Source organism: Priapulus caudatus, unplaced genomic scaffold (genome assembly GCF_000485595.1).
Source record: "Priapulus caudatus unplaced genomic scaffold, Priapulus_caudatus-5.0.1 Scaffold121, whole genome shotgun sequence".
Lineage (NCBI taxonomy): Eukaryota > Metazoa > Priapulida > Priapulimorpha > Priapulimorphida > Priapulidae > Priapulus > Priapulus caudatus.
In genome coordinates this window covers 105,254-126,079 of record NW_014577182.1, presented here as the reverse complement: position 1 = coordinate 126,079, position 20,826 = coordinate 105,254, and the positions used below count along the sequence as shown (strand labels likewise).

Genomic DNA, 20,826 nt, shown 5'->3' with positions numbered 1-20,826 from the left:
GAGCTCAATCATCGTAGGTTGCATCCTGCTGGCACTACTCTGTGTGAGTATAATAATCTATATTTATCTGCAAATCCAATAATTCTGTATTTTCTATTCTAATATTATGCTATATGTTTGCGCGTTTGATATGATGCGACGCATCGGAAAGCACATAAATGCTACGTAAATATTCGCCCATCTCAGAAGTTTTGTGGAAGTTTGGCGGTATACTCAAAACGTATAATGGCATAGCAATATTTTTTTCCTCACACTAGCTATACATATGCCGAAGGAATATGACAAGTTCGTACGGGGATTCATAGTACAGTAAACACGGTTATAGAGTTATACGGTTTATACGGATTATTAAGGGGGAGTGAGTAGGGTATTGATAGTGTGCATTGACGTTAAGGATAAACTTTTGTGAGACTTTAACGAGAGCCGCCCCAATGCAGCTAGATTAACAATCCCGTTTCAACGGCGTGGGATACACTCGTCTACGCAGGTCGCATCGGCACAGCTAGACAGCCGTGTCACCTACCGGCAAGCAATCTGTGAAAGGTCTTCCGGCAACATTTGCTGCCCCGGCGACACCCGGATCCGAATTTTGTCCGCGGCGTACGGCCGGCAGCCGGGTTCGGTCGGTCTCTGTCCTGGAGCCAACACAGATACAAATTACTGCGTTCGGTTCAACAAAGTCTCCAGTTACGTCTCCTACTGCAGTGGCCAGGAGTGCTGCACCATCCATGCTACTAACGATGGCCTTGGCGGTGATCCCTGCTACGGCACGCAAAAGTACGCCATCGTCACCTGGACCTGCAGTTAGAGAGGAACTACAGACTGGCAGTTTTCTTCTAAGAAGACTAGAGCGACTATCTCACTATATGCAGTACTAATTTGCACACACAAAAACTGTGGCGATACAGTTGTATGATTTTCTTTATATTACAGTCGTTTATAGTTCAATTGTATCACTAACCCTATATTTTGTCACTTCGTTCGAAGTAAACAAACACTCGGGATTTCACTGGGGGAGCACTATTGGTGCAAGCATTCAAAAATATCAATAATCAACTAAATTAAATCTTTCGGATTTGTCTTGTACTAAAGTTATCATTTTTTGACAAATGTACTCGTTGTGAAAAGGCGATGCCTTACATTTAGAGAGAGAGATGGGATAGACAGTTATGCTTTCTTAATTTTCACGTGGCAGACTCTGTGCAAATGTATTATTTCCTCACTAGCTTTTATTTTTAGCAAGATAACTAGAGCATATACCATATTCTATATGCTTCAATTCGCTTTGAGTCGCCGGGTATTCTTACAATGCCGGGTATGAATTACAATCGCATTTCAATTAAATATTACTTTTTTAGCATGCACATCGCATCCATTCTAGTTTTTTTTTCTTATTAGAGAAAATATACAGATCATGAAGAAGAAGAAGACCTAGTAAATACCTCACGCTACAGACAGAACATGACTAGACACACACAACAGCACACATCATCACACACATCACACACACATCATCAGCCACACAGCACACACAACACACACAACCACCACGGCAACAGGTCACACTACCGACTGATACACATCATACACACATATCACAGCAATCAGACATCAAAACCCACTTATCACACACACATGCTTATTACACACACGCATTCACACACACACACATCACACACACACATCACACACGGTTGCTGATTTGTCGCGCGCAGCACACATCAGTTGACGGACACACACACACACACACACCGGGGCGAGCGCACACACACCAGCACACACACACACACCACAGCACACACACGGGGGCACGCACGCGACGCACACAGCCTACACACAGGCATCACACACAAACCACACACACAGGGCACACACTGGCAAGCACACACAACCCACAACCCACACACACAGCGAGGCACACACACACCACACCACACACACATCACACACACATCACCCACACACACACTACCACAACACCCCGACCCACGCACGCACACAAGCGGCCCACACACCACACACAAGACCAGCACACACACAGCAGAGAGGGCACAGGCAAGCACGAGCACACACACACACGGCTTCACCACACGACACACACGACCGGGACGACAGACGGGACAGTATACAGGAAGTAATAGTAGGGAATCACTACTTCTACTTCTGACATATATATAGCTAAAATTACCACTGTGGTTATATGGAAACATGCGTTTTTACTCGAAAGGTGTCGCCACTATTTCGCGAGTGCCTACCATAGTCTAATGGCCTAGTCACACATACGTGACGCACGGCCCGCGCATTAAAAATTAATCAAAAAATGGAAAATAAGATCAGTGCGTCGTTGTGCGCCCAACTTTTGTCAGGATTTGGGAGAAGCTAGCGAGTCGACAACGAATGCACAGCGTGTTGCTAGCGCGCTGCGCGTATACAGGGCGCATACAGAGCGTATACGAATGCACAGCGTGTTGCTAGCACACGGAACGAATGGTCCGCGCATGCACCGCGCATTCAACGCACAGCCAGCGAAGGTCTGAGGTGGTTCTTCTAGACACGATCAGCAGGAACCTTTTGTCATCACCCATGAGGGTCGGAGGAGAAGTGATGATGAGCAGGTGGGGCGGGACCCGTTTATGTACCCATGGCTACACGCTGCGTATACGCTAGGAACACGCTAGAGGAACGCTGGGCGCGCTACAGACTCGTTCAGCACTCGTTCAGCACGCCCATATTCGCTGCATGTTCGCTGGACATGCGTTAGAAGCACGCTAGGTGTGCGCGAGGTGTGCACTAGGTGTTCGCTACACCTCAGCCGACGAACATACAACGAATACCCAGCGTGTGCTCCGCATGTGTCTGGCGTTGGTCCAGCGCGCTCTGCGCGTGTCTGCCGTCCTTCTGGCGTGTATATTATTTATGCGTCGAGCTCCGCGCACATTTTTGTGCATGCTCAAAAATCCCGACGCACACAGCGAATGACAACGAATCAACTTGAACGAATGCAAAGCGTTGGTCCAGCGCGCTCGACGAACGAGTAACGAATGCTGACGCACACCCAGCGAAAGACAACGCACTGGCCATAAATTGATAATTTTTCAGTGCGCGGGCCGTGCGTCGTGTATGTGTGACTGGCGCAACAGATAGTACTGAATAGTCGGTGTGCCTACTTTTCTAATCCAACTAGCCGGGTACCCGGCGTTGCTTGGGGGAAAAACGCGTAGAAACCACTTTTAGAGCAAATTCAGCCACATACATTTACTTGATTCTAAGAATAGATTCGTAACAGAGAAACAAACAATATTCAGACAAAAACGGTTCTAACGATTCAATGATTCTGTGTAGTAAAAGTTTCTGGATATACAGCACAAAGGAATTGCGCCAAGTTATCATGAATACTGCGTATTATATATTGAGCATCCAATTGGTATCTAGGTACCTAGGTATCTGTGTCCGTAGGTACATAGGGGGGGGGCAATGTCTTGGGTAGCTGCAAAGTTAAAAATTACACGAAGGACATGTATTTTAAAGTGAAAATATTTTGAGTGCAGATATGGCGTACTACTTATTAGGCGAAATGTAGGAGTTGTCCCTGTCGTGAAATGTCATGTAAGTGTCGCAGGCAGCAGCTATGTACCCATTTCACCCCGGCCCCTACACTAACCCCTGCACTGTCCCCGTGCACCCACTCCCACTATTTTAAGAAGAAGCGACCACTGTCTTTTGTTTTGATGAGGGCATTTTAGACTGAAGGTGAGACTGTACCACTGAACTATAACAATATAGAAGAATCGATCGCCGTGCGAATGGGGTTAGCCGCTAGAAAGAGTTGCCGCAGGAGGGCAGCACATCTGCAGAGGTGAAGATTATCCGCGTAACCATATGCACACCCGGGATAAAGTGGGGGAAGTGGGTGTTTATTCTTTTGTATGTGCTGAGGAGTTATGTAATATGTTTATTGAGATTCATGTATGTATGTAGGTACATGTATGACCTGCAGAAGAGCCCCTACCGTCGTACACCACCTATATTCGCGCTGACAATATATATGCGTGGGTGGGTGTGCACGTCCACGTGTGTCTCATTTGATTGCTTCGCTTCGATTGCTTCACTTGTGTACGTACGGATTGCTCCCTTTTACAAACTCAGCTACAACTTTATCAAAATGCCGTTTTGCGCGGCTGTCAACTGCAGGAATCGCTTGAAGAAGGGATGTGGAAAGACTTAATTAATTTCCACAGGTAAGTGTATTTAACTTTGTGTAGAAAACAAGTGAAAGTAAATTTCTGTGAAAACCCTAACGTTAAATTGTACTTGGCTGTCTTGCACCGAAGATGTAGCCCCACGTATTCGATATGCTGTTGGCAATAGTGATTGCAATTGTAGGGTAGCATCAACAAGGTGTTTAAAGGTCAAGTCACCGTGGTGTTTTCAAAGTATATGCCTATCAACTGTAATTGGATAAAATCATATTTGACTGATGTTCGTGTGTGTTTCATTATGGAAAATTTAAAGTCTACCCAGCTAACCAGTTGACGTTGTGGCAACGTTGTCACAACGTTTTACTTACGTTGTGAAAACGTTGTGATACGACATTGTGGCAACGTAAATTTGTAGACTCCCCTGAACGTGGCCACAACGTTGTGGAATAACGTTGTAATGTAACATTCTTGCAACCATGTGTACACGTTTAAATATAATGTCAAGTATGCACTTGGCTGAATACACTGCATGCGTATATTGTACACTTGTTCATTCTAATAATACGACCATGCATTCAATCACAAACTGGTTATATTGCTCTGAGAGGAGTACTAGGTAATTGTAGTAAGTGACTAAGTCTTGTTATTATAAGACTAACACTTGATGGGTGTCAAACTTAAAATCTATGAAAGCTGCAGTCGGCTTGACAATAGTGTAAGACAATAACCATATGCTACAGTTGTGATACGTGTGCAACTATATAGCTACGGGGATCGAGTGTGAATTCACAAGAACATAATTCAAATTTTGACTTGCTCTATTAGAGTATTGGAATATACACATATTTACATGTACAATTGTACATATTTACATATGCCAGAAATCAGCAGCTCTGATCACCTACTAATCAACATGTATGTAATGCTGCCAGGAAGGCAACCGTTGAGTCCTGCTGATCTATTATAATAGCCTTCGTAACGGGAAACTGGCGAAATGGGAAACCGGCGAAGTGGGAAACTGGCGAAATGGGAAACCGGCGAAGTGGGAAACTGGCGAAACGGGAAATGGCAAAATGGCAAATGGCGAAGTGGGAATTTTTTTATGGCGAAGTGGGAAATTGCGAAATGGGAATAAACCGTTGAAATTAGCCATCTACCTAAGCACATATTCACGAGTCGTTTGAAAAATGGCAAATCTCTACGACAAATGCCTGCCTTTCTTAATTATCACGTGTCCAGATTCCTGAACTTTCATATACTGTAGCATGCCAAAATAAGCACTATTTTGTGTTATTAAAACATTTAAAGTAGAGACCACATACTTGCGAGTAGTTTGACAATGTAAAATGTCTATTCTATTACCTTCATATAAAGATCTCATGATTTATTTATTTATTAAATCTTTTATCAATTTAATGACGGTACATTGGTAAAATATACAACATGCGTCTCCGTCCCTGAACATTACTACGCAACGTTTTACGTGCGGTAGTGCACTTCGTAACCCAGAATGTTACTAGAACGTATTCACGAACGCTATTTACGTAACCAAACCGGCACATTTCCGGAACATATAGCTGCGCAATATTTCACGTGCGGTAGTGTGCCACGTTCTAGGAATCTTAATTGTTACATAATGATACCGTTCTCAAAATGACTTTGATTGTAATGATAGTGTGCCACGTTCTAGAAATCTTAATTGTTACATAATGATACCGTTCTCAAAATGACTTTGATTGTAATGATAGTGTACCACGTTCCTCGAACGATCATGATTGTGTTTACGCAATCGAACGACAACATCCCAGGAACCTTACGGGAACGTTACTTGTTAGCCGGACGCCCCAATTATTATACTGGATCATTATATTATAATAATGAGGTAGGGCCGGGGGTCCAGCATGAGGACCCAAACGGCTATAATACTTGATTTTTCTAGAACGTGGCGAAAAGTATTTTAGTTGATTTAAAATAAAGTGTGCGTAAAGAAATATATAGTGAAAATGAATTGCAATACTATAGTATATATTCTGTCTGTGAAAAATCTGTAGGTGGTATTGTAGTGGCCCTAGGGGTAGCCGCTACGCGAATTATGTGCGTTTTGAATGCACGATTATTTTTTGGAATCAGTTCTTGCTCCCGGTGGCAAAGCGGGACTGTGTTGCGTGGCAGCAGGAGACAAAACAATGAGACAAATAAACACAACGCAAGTTCTTAAGTATACGGAACCGGTGGTTTTATTTATCACATACACACTCCAGTTATGCAGTATCGGATATTGTGCTTAACCGAGACGTTATAAGTGCTCTGACTGCGTGACGTACTGTTAGTCGTAACTATAGTATATTATGACATAAGGCCAGGGAAATGTTACGTGCCAGAATAAAATTATAGGGCTTCGGCGTGAACGCGAACCCGACGTATCTATTGAGATCGCCTGGAGTGAGCATAAGAGGTAACGGCACCTGTAGTCGGCTCTCGGCGTTCTCCTCCCTCCTTTTTTCGGTCTTCTCGCGCCGCTTCTCGTTCCTTCTTCTTCTTTCTTCTGTCGTCTCTCTTCTATCTTCTTTCTTCTTTCTTTTGTCTTCTATCTTCTATCTTCTCTCTTCTATCTTCTTTCTTCTGTCTTCTCTCTTCTATCTTCGTACTTCCTTCTTCTGTCTTCGTTCTTCTGTCTTCTTTCTTCTGTCTTCTATCTTCTATCTTCTTTCTTCTATCTTCTTTCTTCTGTCTTCTCTTTTCTATCTTCTTTCGTCTGTCTTCCTTCTTCTTTCTTCTATCTTATTTCTTCTGTCTTCTCTCTTCTATCTTCTTTCTTCTGTCTTCCCTCTTCTATCTTCTTGCTTCTGTCTTCTCCCTTTTGTCTTCTTTCTTCTGTTTTCTCTCTTCTATCTTTTTTCTTCTATCTTCTTTCTTCTGTCTTCTTTCTTCTGTCTTCTTTCTTTTATCTTCTTTCTTCTGTCTCCCCTTTTCTATCTTCTTTCTTCTGTCTTCCCTCTTCTATCTTCTGTCTTCTATCTTCTTTCTTCTATCTTCTCTATCTTTTCTTCTATCTTCTGCCTTCTCTCTTCGTTCTTCTTTCTTCGCTCTTCTATCTTCTCTCTTCCTTCTTCTGTCGTCGCTCGTCTATCTTCTTTCTCCTATCTTCCCCGGGGTGAGCTAGTCTCTCTCTACTGTGCTCTTCAGTGCTCCTACTGAGCCGGTGTTCCCAGTGTCGGTGCTCCGATTGGCCGATGCTCCCCCTTCTTTCGGGTCAGTGCTCCCCGTATCGGTGCTCCTAATGAATAGTGAGCGGTGATCCGAGTCTTGTAGTGATCCGAGTCTTGTAGTCAGTGATCCGATTCTTTGGTGATCCGAGTCTTGTAGTCAGTGATCCGATTCTTTGGTGATCCGAGTCTTTGGTGCTCCTATAGGAGCGGCTGCCCCGGCGTTCTGCTTTAATTGTACGGCTTTTCGGCCGCCTTATTTACGGCCTGGTTGCTACCTGGACGTGTACGATTCCCCCCTTCCCCTAGCAACAAGCAGCGGCCGCCTCCAGCTGGCATCGCTTCGGTGCGATAATCCCCGTGTGCTCTGCCTCGTTGCTGGCGTGTATTTACGGGTGTTGCTATCCCCCGGGCGTGGAGGGAGGGTCACGTGATACAGTTGAAGTATACTTCAAAATCAGTACTCATCCGGTAACCCTAACTCCAACACCTCCAACACTAATCCTAACACTAGTGCTGCCACGTTGCGGTAACCTCCCTCCACGCCCGGGGGATAGCATTACCCAATCCTAACACTATCCTAACACTAGTGCTGCCACGTTGCGGTAACCTCCCTCCACGCCCGGGGGATAGCATTACCCACACACTACAGGGCGCGGCCATTTTGGAATAACTAAAAACCTGGATTGGAACACCAAGCAGGTTACACACAAATTCCATTTAAGAAATCAATACACAAAATCAGATAAGGGAAAAGTCTAGCAGTAGTAAAGTGCAGATTAAAAGGTTAAGGAGGCAATAAATAAAAAGATAATTAGAATAGAATACGAATGGAAAATTACTCGGCCAATTTCAGCTGACGCAACAGGACTAAATACGTATCAGCATGTAAATAAAGGGTAATGCTATCCCCCGGGCGTGGAGGGAGGTTACCGCAACGTGGCAGCACTAGTGTTAGGATTAGGGTTAGGGTTAGGGTCAGGGTTAGGGTTAGGGGTAGGGTTAGGGTTAGGGGGATAGCAACACCCGTAGTGTGTTGTTGTTTGAAATAGAGTCTTCGGTGTAACCGAAATCTCTACAGTATATTACGTCCCCCAACCACATTCTGATGAGCATTTACCGAGTCGTACTCTTTTTCATAGGTACACATTCATTACTTTTATACAACTAAATCATAAAAAAACTGGTTTAAAGCTTTATTAATGTTGAAACGAATGTGAATAATGTATTTTAATGACAGGAAGACAGACAATTTGTTTTCACGTCTGTTAACATGGCCGCGCAGTTATGTGACTATTTAATGAGCTGCGTGACGACTCCGGTTCAATATACGTTCTGCGCTATAGAATTCTGTTGAATCCCTAAAATTTGAAATATAAATCAGTTCTAATCACGGAGAGCGTGTAATATGACACGCGTTTGCATTTCCATTAGAGACGGCCTCAGTGAATATTGATCCGACTGTAATGTGGTGCCACCTAGAGGATTGAATCTCAACCACCTACTAGTAGCTGGTACATAGGGTTGGTATTGGAATTTTCGCCGCTGCTTGTAACCTCATAATCTCATAAATATTAGTCTTCCAAGTCCAAGAGACTATATCGAAGACGGACATTTGTGCAATACCTACGCGATCGTACGGTGCTGTAGTTAGGTAACCGGGTATAATGTATTCCCACAACGCTTTAATTTGAAAATGAACTCGTCAGGATATGCACATGTACTACTTTAATTTAGTCGTTTAACGATACCCAGTGGAAGTGATGCAAGTGTAACTGAAATGATATGGAAGATGGCCAAATATGGAGCACTGGCCGCGCATAGAAGAGAAGTGCGCGCGGCAGAGGGAAAAGAAAAGATAACATGGTGGATCCATGCGCCATAATGAAAGCTAGCGCACGGATCCAACGAACAAGTGCCGCAGAGCGACAGCGCTCATCTAACGTCTACTGCGGTGACTCTGTGGTGGAGTGGTGGGATTCTTATACACGTTAGTCCCAAATGTGTTCACATACACGCCAAAACAGTGAAAGGCACAGGGATGGTATCAGGAACCTTCTCAAAGAAATGTTCGTTGGGATCGTTATGAAAGTTGCCACGAGATGGCGCGTACGTTTAAGTGTCTTAAGATTAAAGATGGAAGCTCCCATCGTATGTAGTAGCAACAACTATTTGCAAGACAGAATAGGTATAAGCACTCATCCATTTACCTACGCAAGCCTACAGGCTGAAATAGAGAGCTGCCACCTGTAACTAATGCAAAGTATGGGTTGCAGATGTCACAAATAGTAGTTGAGTGATTGGAAATGTAGCGACTGTGGTTGCATAATGTGTTGGTCGGCGGTAGCGTGTTTGATGTAGTATGGATGATGGAGATGCGAAACGGTTGAGAGGGAGTTGTACATGTGGGCGGCAGGTGTGGTTGTCCGGGCGCGTGCGACGTCCTTTGTTATCTAGAAATGTATAAAGGAGAAGGTGCTTGGTTGTGAGGGGGTCGGACGTGAGTGCGCGAGGCACGCGTCTGCGCGTGCGAGCGTATGTGGTTTGAGAAACAATATACTATTTGCTGAACACAACTGCTTGGAGTTTGGAGTTTCATTATTCATCGCTACAACAGATCTACATTTAAGCAGGTAACATCATCCTCGTTACACTAATTAACGCAGGCAAAAACTACACAGTACTGTCACCACCACATGCACTGGCAGTGGCCACTGGCAGTGGCATACGTTACATGTAACACACTGACAGTACAGAATGCCATGAAATTATACAATTTAAGGAGCATAAACCTTCTTCAACCAAATTTAGCTTTGGAAATTTCACTGTGACATTGTTGTAGCCTCATACATCCAGGCATGTATAGATTCTACTAGCAAACCCGGCAGTCAAATTCTTTCTAACAGTAAACAAATCCATGTTTAACCCTCCTCTTGAGGGTCAATAGGTTATCCGACACTTACTCTTCGCATGTCAGAAGAAAGTACATTTCATGGTTTTTTCAATAAAGCCATAAAAATGCTAGGTCACCGCTGAAACAAAAAAGTTTTTCAATCGCTTTGTCAGACCATGTCCTCAAAAAATGTCTAAAATCTGCCCTGTTCCCCATTAAACTTTGACCTGTGACCTCCAATTTTGGCACAGTGATGGCTTTTCCTACCATGATGCTATACACCGACTATCGCGAGCCTAGGTCGAGCCGTTTAGATGTGTGCCGCAATTCTGCATTTCCTCCCTATACCTTAAGTTAAAGAGGGAATGTCCCCCCTTCTTTTACACCTCTTGACCTTTGACCTTTGATCCCCAGCTTCGACATCCCAACTCGTTTTGACGATCCCCCCCGATGTGCCGAATATCGTGACAGTACGTCAAGCGGTTAAGATTTGTGCCTAACTGTTGACGCACGGCTGAACGGACGCACGGACGGACGCACAGACGGACGCACGCTCATGCGATTCTACAAGCTGCATCTGACTACGTCAGATGAGCTAAAAAACTAGGTGACAGAAAGTGTTCCTCCTCATGGTGGCATGTACGAACCGCCGCAGTATATATAGTCTATTTCACGCAGCTGTCTTTTATTTCGCAGTCCGCTGCGCCTTGATGAACAGTACTAGTAGAGTCCACTAAGCATTTGCACTCGTTAACGAAGCCTGCCAAAGGCGGTGTGACAGACGGGGCGGTGCCCGTGCATGGTTAATTCGTCAGTGATAACGCTGATATACACATCGGCTCCCCCACACATCGGCAACATAACATAACATAACATAAGCAACAGGCCTGAGCGGCCAAAGCCAAGTTATATTATGACACCTACCGCCGGGCCGGGGCAGCATGATCTCTCCAGGGTCCAGAGTTATGTTGAAGTTGTTGTTATTGTTTTTGTTGTTGTTGTTGTTGTTGTTGTTGTTGTTGTTGTTGTTGTTGCATTGTGCACATAAATAATAAGGTTTGATCCTTACACGGTCGGTTCTTCTGGTCGTCTGGTGGAATGAAGCGCCCCGAGTCAACCCCGGGCGGTCCTTATATATACGTCCACTGCCGTGGCCTTGTCAGGCTTGCAGTGAATCCCGTGTCGAAGCCTGTATGTGAATCCTGTAGAATGGCTTCGATTCGTATGTGGCGGTGTTGACCCCTTACATTACTACCAAAGTCTTAATGTAGCTCTACTCTATTTTGCCTATAATCACCTGTAAATGCCGGTGAAATGCTCATCTGCAACACACAACTCACAAGTACACCGCGCGCACGCCCTGTGCTGTTTGCAGAAACACACCACAGAGTCTCTTGGTGGGCGGCTCTTGAGTCTTGATCCACAATATCAATATGGCGTCTATAAGCGAGTTCGTAATTACGCACTGGAGCCCTATGACGTCACGGGGTCATAGGTCGTTTGTACATAGCTGAGAAGTTGGACGTAAACATAGACTGGTACGCTGCCAGTTCGCTGCATGTCTATATGGAGCTTGTGACAAGGACTAGTGTGGAGATTTCAGGGGGGGGGAGTTGTGGAGATTTCAGGGGGGGTGACGTCATACAACCAGAGACCAGCCACCGCAACAGAGGTAGAAAGTTTTCCCTCAAGGGGGAAGAGGTCCCATGACTACCAAATGTGGGAGATCAGGGTGTTGCGCCATCACGTACACGCGCCGGGCGAGAGAGCGGCGCTAGCCGAGCACGTGGCAGACAGAGGGTGTGACGCTCGGACATACACTGGACCAAGGGGATTGCATCACCTGTACACGTGTTAAGCGAGGGGGGAGGCAACGGCCAGGCACCCGACGTACGGGAGAGGGAGGTACTGCCAGCTTCCTACGTCACCGCAGGGTCATATATAAGCAGCCGAGAGCCAACCGTAAAATCAGTCAGTCTTCGGACGACCACGAACGAACGAACGAACGAACGAACGAACGAACGAACGAACGAACGAGCGATTGAGGGAGAGAGAGCGCACACACACCGTCGGAGGGAGAGCCACCTACGAGCAGGACAACGCCCGAGAAGGTATACCTTATACTAAGGGAGCTATAGCCTACACACGACAGGGAGACACACTGCCAACCCACGAACTCGCGCCGAGCCGCAAAGCGCACGACTGGGAGAGACAGAGACGGCTACAATATTAACCCGTAGAATAGCTAAGAGAAGTTAAACGTGTAATCACCTAACGAGGTAACGTAAACGCAGCACGAGCAATATATATTATATATATATCTTTACGCTATATTCGAGATACGTGCAGTGAGCGTTATTCACGTTATTTGTATATGATGAATAAAACCATCAGTTGTATAAAGACAATCTATAAGGACTTGCGTTCATTTCACTCTAGGTTTTCCTGCTACTGCATCACCGTCCTACCTTCGCGGTAGGAGCGAAAAATGATCCCGACACAAATAAATTACACGTGCTAACCACAGCACGTGTGAAAGTCCAGTGTGGCCACCCCTACGGCCACTACACTAGGAAACATTCTAGGCCTATTTTCACATTTGACATGCATTCTTGCGCTCACTCAAGATAGATGAAATAGTTCTATTTGTATTTTCATTTTCACAATAAGTGCACGAAATTTAACGAAGTACAGCTTGTGATCTTTTATTTACATACCATATCAGATCAACACAAAAGTTTGCTTCGAACTGTTCGATTAGCAAACTTAACCACTTTTCGAGCAATCGACATAAATAGGAGAATTCGTATTGAGTAGTGATCGCCGTCTCCGTGTAAGTAGTCTGCTTCGCGGACGGGTATCGTTCCACTCACCCGTCGTTGTTGAACAACAGTAGAGGGCGTCCATAGGCTGCAGGCCTGAACAAGCATCGAACAGAAAGTAATTAAAAATACTCAAACTGTTACTGCGCTTACACAAGATACACTTTATTCATGTTAAATAACTACAGATTCATGCTCTATGCTCCGCTCGAAACTTTTCCAGCTCTATGACGCGAATTTCTACAAAGTAGTCGGATCACATTTCATACACAAAAATCGCCAGCCGGTCGCTGTGGCTACGCCACCTGACGGAATGTCACGAATACACAACAAGACCAATTTTACTTCTAATGCTTTCTAGACGTCTACGAGGCATCTAACTTGCGTGCATAATGCAACTTATTGCACTCTAGTGCCGAATTTCTGCGGAAAAAAATGCGAAAAAATGCATTTTCTAGAGACGATATAGTGCAACGGTGAACAATTTGCGGAGGCTTACTGTTGTACACCTCCTATAAGGCGCGAACGTCTAGACGTAAGTCTATACAGTTGTATGAGTATGACGCTTCGCTCACGTCCCCGACGGATTCGCTCACGTTCCTGATATCCCGGGCTCCACGTATACGAAGCAGGCGCTTTCGCTGAGTTTCTCCACCAGGCTACGACTAACGGAGCTGCTACGGGTGGTGGCTCGCAGACGCGTCGTGGTCGCACGGCTGAGGGCGGCTGGGGTAGCGGCAGCGGGGCGGGAGCAGAGCAGACGAACCGGGTCGCTTGGCATCTCGCCTCTCACTGACACCGCACGCGCGCACGCACTGACTCGCAGTCGCTCATCGCGGCCCCGTAAGTCGGCTTGCAAACACGAGTAACGCTGGCCCTGCCTCCGGGCCGATTTCGCGCAAGACTAACACAATGGCAGGCTTGGAATTCGGTTCGCGGCCGCACGGCGTGTAAACATTTGTCTACAAACGGCGCTCGCGAGTTAAATAGGGGTTCTCTTCTGACTGTGTTCTGTGACGTGTTTCCCAGCACGGGCGGCTGCGATGAAAAGATCAACGCAAATGTTCAATACAGAATGCGTTTGTTTATAGGCAGATATATCACACTTGGTTATTCTATGGCAACCGCGGCGAACAACAGCCAGTATGGTAGCAGAGCAAGACGACAACAACAGCAAGAACATGCACCACAGCAGCGACATGTATAAGAAGCAAACAAACAGGCAACAACAAATATAAAAACAAAAAGTAAGATGCAAAAATAATCATAACAAGAGCCGCAGAGCGTCTGGGCTCATCTGAGGTCTGTTGCTACGATTATAAACGTAAAATTTCAGTCGTGCGTAGTACCACATTTGTTAGGCGCAGATATGCAGACACGCAGTTGCGTACACATCATTGTTAGGACACGCCCACTATCGCAGATGGAGGGTCGGGGGAGGGCATAGAGAGCGCTGGGGGAGGAGGGGCTGGGGGAGGGGGACAGGGGGGAGGCTCGCGGGGGCGAGGGGGCCGTCTAATAGCAGAAGCCGACGCAGTTCAAATTTTTGTTAATCACAGTACAATAAATCCAATGTGTTTCTCACCTCCTCCTCTTGACGGTCAAAAGGTTATCAACGAACATAATGATTCGCATGTCGCAGAAGAGAATATATCATGGTTTTCATAAAGTCTATAAAATGGAATTGCATAGGTCACGCTGAAACAAAATAAAGTTTTTCAATTCTCGCCTTCCTTCAGACAATGTCATCAGAAAATTTTTTAAAATCTGAACCTGTCAAAACCTTGGACCATTTACCTGTTTTTTGACCTGTGACCTACAATTTCGCACAGCTGATGGCTTTCCTCCATGATGCTAGATACCACCCGACTATCAACGAGCTAGTCGAGCCGTTTAGATTTGTGGCGCAATTCTGGCCATTTCTCCCTTCTACTTAAGTTAAGGAGTTAATGCTCCCCCTTCTTTACACTCTTGACTTTGACTTTGAACCCAGCCTCGCAGCCACTAAGTGCAGATTTGACATGATCCCCCCCCATGTGCAAGATCGGTCGTTTAATCGTGACCGTACGTCGACGGCGCTGGGTTAAAGAATTTGTTGCCCAAACTGTGACGGTACGGAGGACGACCGGACGGACGCACGGACGCGTCACGGACGATAAAGCGAGTCTACAGCCTTGCATCTGCTATGCAAGATGAGCTAAAAGACATAGGAACGTAAGAGGTTCAATGCAGGGGTTATGTACCAAAATGCACGACAGTTGATGAATCATCGGGACTTATATATATTGATATTATTAATAGTAGTAGTATATCTATTATAATCCTATCATAGTTGTATATATATATATTATATTAAATACATTTTCTGAGGTGGGATGTTGTTTTATTTGCACGAACTAACCAGATACATGTAGTATAATTTCTATTATGTTAAGCGGATGTAGATGGCGTGATTTTCCCCCATTTAAACAGCCACACATCAGATTTTGATAGTGACGCGGAATGCGAGTCGAGGAAATTTTGTGTTTTAAGACGTTGATCTAGTTGTCGATAAGCAGGGCGCGAGACTATAAAGAAAGAAAGGCGTCTAGCTACAAAGACAAAAGTTTTATCTTCATGTCTTAGCGGATNATGATTGTGTCCTCTCTAGTTTGGACCCTCGATCATGTTTATTTTTACATATACAAAATATGCATGATCGTACAGTTTACGATCACACGCACACGCACGCACGCACGCACGCACGAACGCACACACACACGCGCGCGCATATATATATATATATATATATATATATATATTATGCAGGATATGGAGGCGAGGCTGATTTTCTTATATTCATACTCTTCCGGAACATGTTGGGATAAAGATGATTAATAATGCAACGTATTTCTGAAATTCGTAAACAAATAAATTAGGCGGATATGATATATACAACATTCATGTCCGAAAGTTGGCATATTTGAGGTTTACTCGAATGTGCGTTATTTAGAATCTATTATGATTTCACTCTCCCCATACTGCAACATAGCAATTTAACGCATCATTGTCCGAGCGTGTATTAAAACTAATAAATACTCTCGGGCCGTCAAAATTATGCATTTATATTTTACAATCCAATTGCTACAATTAAGGCGCCAGTTTCCTAAAGTAAGTACCAGGAACCTCTAATCCCGGATTTTTCAAAAACTAGTTACTACATCCTTGTTTGTCACCTTGAGACACTAGCAGGATCTAGCTGTGCCAAAGCAGTTAAAATAGAGAGGCAGATTATGCTCCTATGTGAAAAGGCATGATGGACTGTACGAGCACGCACCACCCATCCCTGACATGGTTTTAAGATTAGCCCAGACGAGTCAACCGTCATGTAGTATCACTCTGAACACGTTTACACTATCAAANCAGTGAGCAACGCAGGAAAACAACAAAGAATTATCGACTATATTTACCCGATCATAACCGTCGTTTGTTGTACAACCGATTTTTGTGAGTATATTATTACTTATGTTGATACTATCATTGACATAGTTGACAGAATATCCCCAAAAATTGCGATATATTGTGATTGATAACTGATCGATAACTGATGACATCTTTACAATAGAGAAACCCCATCATGTGTCCGCATGGAGATGATCGCGAATTCTGTTACATTCATTACACTTACACTGGCCTTAAAATTCAGCTTTACTATTAATGTTGTTATTAGTCTCTGATACGAAAGATAGATGACGACATTATATGTATTGATAGCAATGGCGTATTATGTACGTTTAGATGGCGAGCTCAATCATCGTAGGTTGCATCCTGCTGGCACTACTCTGTGTGAGTATAATAATCTATATTTATCCGCAAATCCAATAATTCTGTATTTTCTATTCTAATATTATGCTATAATATGTTTGCGCGTTTGATATGATGCGACGCATTGGAAAGCACATAAATGCTACGTAAATATTCGCTCATCTCAGAAGTTTTGTGGACGTTTGGCGGTTTACTCAAAACGTATAATGGCATAGCAATATTTTTTCCTCACACTAGTTATACATATGCCGAAGGAATATGACAAGTTCGTACGGGGATTCATAGTATAGTAAACACGGTTATAAATTTACGGATTATTGCTTATACGGATTATTAAGGGAGAGTGAGTAGGGTATTGATAGTGTGCATTGACGTTAAGGATAAACTTTTGTGAGACTTTGACGAGAGCCGCCCCCATGCAGCTAGATTAACAATCCCATTTTAACGGCGTGGGATACACTCGTCTATGCAGGTCGCATCGGCACAGAGTGTCACCTACCGGCAGGCAATCTGTGAATGGTCTTCCGGCAACATTTGCTGCCCCGACGACACCCGGATCCGAATTTCGTCCGTGGCGTACGGCCGGCAGCCGGGTTCGGCCGGTCTCTGTCCTGGAACCAACACAAACAACTGCAGTCAGTTCAACAAGGTCACCGATTACGTCTCCCACTGCAACGGCCAGGAGTGCTGCACGATCGCTGCCACTAACGATGGCCTTGGCGGTGATCCCTGCTACGGCACGCACAAGTACGCCATCGTCACCTGGACCTGCAGTTAGAGAGGAACTACAGACTGGCAGTTTTCTTCTAAGAAGACTAGAGTGACTACTCTAATTTTCACACACAAAAACTGTGGCGATACAGTTGTATGATTTTTTTTATATTACAGTCGTTTATAGTTAAATTGTATCACTAACCCTATATTTTGTCACTTCGTTCGAAGTAAACAAACACTCGGGATTTCACTGGGGGAGCACTATTGGTGCAAGCATTCAAAAATAACAATAATCAACTAAATTAAATCTTTCGGATTTCTCTTGTACTAAAGTTATCATTTTTTAACAAATGTACTCGTTGTGAAAAGGCGACGCCTTACATTTAGAAGATAATTCCTCTTCTCCACCACCTTCTCCTTTCCCCTCCTCCTTTCACTCAGCTTCCCACTCCTCCTTCTCCTCGCTTCTCTCCTTCTCCCCGCTCCTCCTCCTCCACCGCAGCCTTCTCACCCCCTCCTCCTTGGTCTTCCCCTTCTCCCCCTCCTCTTTCTCGTTCCACCAGCCTTCTCACCTCGCTCTTACTCCCTCTCCCTCCGGCTCCTCCGTTCTCCACCACTTCTCACCGGGGCGCTCCTTCCGTCCCTTCTCCCCCTCCTCCTTCCACGCAGCTTTTCGCACTCCTCTTCTCTCACCACTCTTCCCTTCTCCCCTCCTCCTCCTCCACCAGCTTCTCCTCTCGCTCCTTCTCCCTTGCTCCCCAATCCTCCTCCTCCACTCAGCATTCTCCCCCCTCCTTCTTCTCCACCAGCTTCTCCTTCTCCCCCTCTACTTCTCACCAGCTTCTCCGCCTCCTCCTTCTCGCAACCACGCTTTTCCCTTCTCCCCCTCCCCTTCTCCAAGCCAGCTTCTCCCCCTCCTCCTTCTTCCCTTCTCCCCATCCTCCTCCTCCAACCAGCTTCTCCGCCCTCCTTCTTCTCAGCACCAGCTTCTCCCTTCTCCCCCTCCTTACTCTCCACCAGCTTCTCGCCCTCCTCCTTCCCACCACCTTCTGCCCTCTCCGCCTCCTCCTTCCCAGCCAGCTTCTCCCGCCTCCTCTCTTCTCCACCACCTTCTCCTTCTCCCCCTCCTGCCTTCTCCACCGAGCTTCTCCCTTCTCCCCTCCTCTTCTCCACCAGCTTCTCCACTCTCCTTCTCCTCCAGCTTCCTGCCCTTCTCCCCCCTCCTCCTCCTCCACCAGCTTCTCCCCCCTCTCCTTCTCGCCTTCTCCCCCTCCTCCTCCCTGCCACCAAGCTTCTCCCCCTCTGCTTCTGCCACCAGCTTCTCCCTTCTCCCGGCCTCCTCCTTCTTCCACCAGCTTTTTCCTTCTCCTCCAGCTTCTGCCCGCTTCTGCCCCCTCTTCTTCCTGCCACCCAGCTTTCTCCCCCTCCTTCTTCCTCCACCAGCTTCTCCTTCTCCCCCCTCGCTCGCTTATCCACGCAGCTTCTCCGCGGTGTTGCTCCCAGAGTAAATAGCAGATCGACCGCGCCCCCCCGTTTTTTGTCCGTTGGCGTGATACGATCCGACTTCCCACCCTGGATTCTTCCCCCCCCCGCCCCTCCTTCCCCCCCCCCCTCTCTCCTTTTCCCTCCTTCTTCGCACCACCGTTTCTCCCTTCTCCCCCTCTATCCTCCTCCACCAGCTCTCCCTTCTCGCCCTCCTCCTTCTCCACCAGCTTCCCCCCCTCCTTCCTCCCTTCTCCCCCTCCTCTCCTCCACCAGCTTCTCCCCCTCCCTTCGTTCTCCAACCATTTCTCACGCGCAAGTTCCTGTCTCATCATTCCTTCACATTCTGGAATACGCGCTGAAACTGATCAGCCACTTCCAGATTCCATTTGTGCAGTTGAGACTGCCGAACATACAACCATGATATTGGGTCAATCAATTAATAAAACGCGAATAATACCTCAACTTATCAATTGCCTTTGTAGTGACCTCAGAGTATCTGTTTGACAACTGTTGACGTCACGAATCCGCCGAAAAGAGCCCGATGCATTACCGAAGGCAGGGGTATGCACTGACTCAGAATAAGGCAGACGATGTTTTTAACTATATTTTGCATTCTCGATATTTTTCAATGATTTACATAAATTAAATCGCGTTGACAAATCTTCTTCTAGATGTTTTATTATAATATATATATTGCATTTCTTGATAAATATCATTATTTGAATATTCTGAAATCGTCACCTTTAAGCAACTAATAAATAAAATTAAATTATAAAAAAAAATTTTTCTCAAATATTTAATTGCTTGTAAATCAATTCCATGCAAAATTTTCCGTTAATGTAGAAAATAATAGTTATATGGATAAGTAGAACAAAATACAGAAAACAAAAAAATAATTAAAAACAAATCCGGATTCGAAACAGCAACGACCTTCAGACAGTAACGAAGATGTTCTTAGTCCGACACACGCCACATCAGGATATATATAGAAACAGTACATGCCATATTGGTAAATCAGCCAAGCAGCCTGTTTTTGCAACCAATCAGGAGGCTTTATTCATGATGATTCATTTCTGATTGAATGATGAGTGACGTGACGTGACAGCCAATCAGAACAGTCTAAAATCGCTGCAACGGATATGTCGACTGGGAAAAAAAAACTCGCGGCGCGGCCGTGCGTCGGTTGTTATTGTGACTGGCGCAACGGATAGTACTGAATAGTCTGTGCTGCCTACCTTTCTAATCCAATAGCGCGGGTACCGCGCGTTGCTTGGGGGCAAAAAACGCGTAGAAACCACTTTTAGACGGCAAATCAGCCACATACAATTTACTTGATTCTATAGGATCAGATTTCGTAACAGAGAAAACAAACAATATCAGACAAAAACCCCAGCCGCCGTTCAAGATTCTATGATTCTGTGTAGTAAAAGTTTCTGGATATACAGCACAAAAGGAAATTGCGCCAAGTTATTCATGATATCGTATTATATATTGAGCATCCAATTTAGTATCTGTGTGCGAATAGTACATAGGGGGGTGGGGGGGGGGAGGGCCCAATGTGCTTGGGTAAGCTTGACAAAGCTTGAAAATTACACGAGAGGACATGTAATTTTAAAGTGAAAAATATTTGAAGTGCAAGATATGGGCGTACTACTTATTAGGCGAAATGTAGGAGTTGTCCGTGTGGTGAAATGTCATGTAAG

At 45.3% G+C, this 20,826-nt stretch overlaps 1 protein-coding gene and 1 long non-coding RNA gene across 2 annotated transcripts; both read left to right on the top strand.

The window, feature by feature from the left end:
- Positions 1-1,363, top strand: LOC106805640. Its single transcript, XR_001393450.1, has 2 exons — positions 1-43; positions 488-1,363. It is a non-coding gene; the product is annotated as an uncharacterized LOC106805640 (long non-coding RNA).
- Positions 1,364-16,522: 15,159 nt separating this feature from the next.
- Positions 16,523-17,746, top strand: LOC106805639 (D-galactoside-specific lectin-like). The gene is made up of 3 exons (XM_014807324.1): positions 16,523-16,606; positions 16,898-16,945; positions 17,397-17,746. The coding sequence occupies exons 2-3, from the start codon at positions 16,898-16,900 to the stop codon at positions 17,700-17,702; spliced, it is 354 nt and encodes a 117-aa protein (XP_014662810.1). The 5' UTR covers positions 16,523-16,606; the 3' UTR covers positions 17,703-17,746.
- The last annotated feature ends 3,080 nt before the right edge of the window (positions 17,747-20,826 follow it).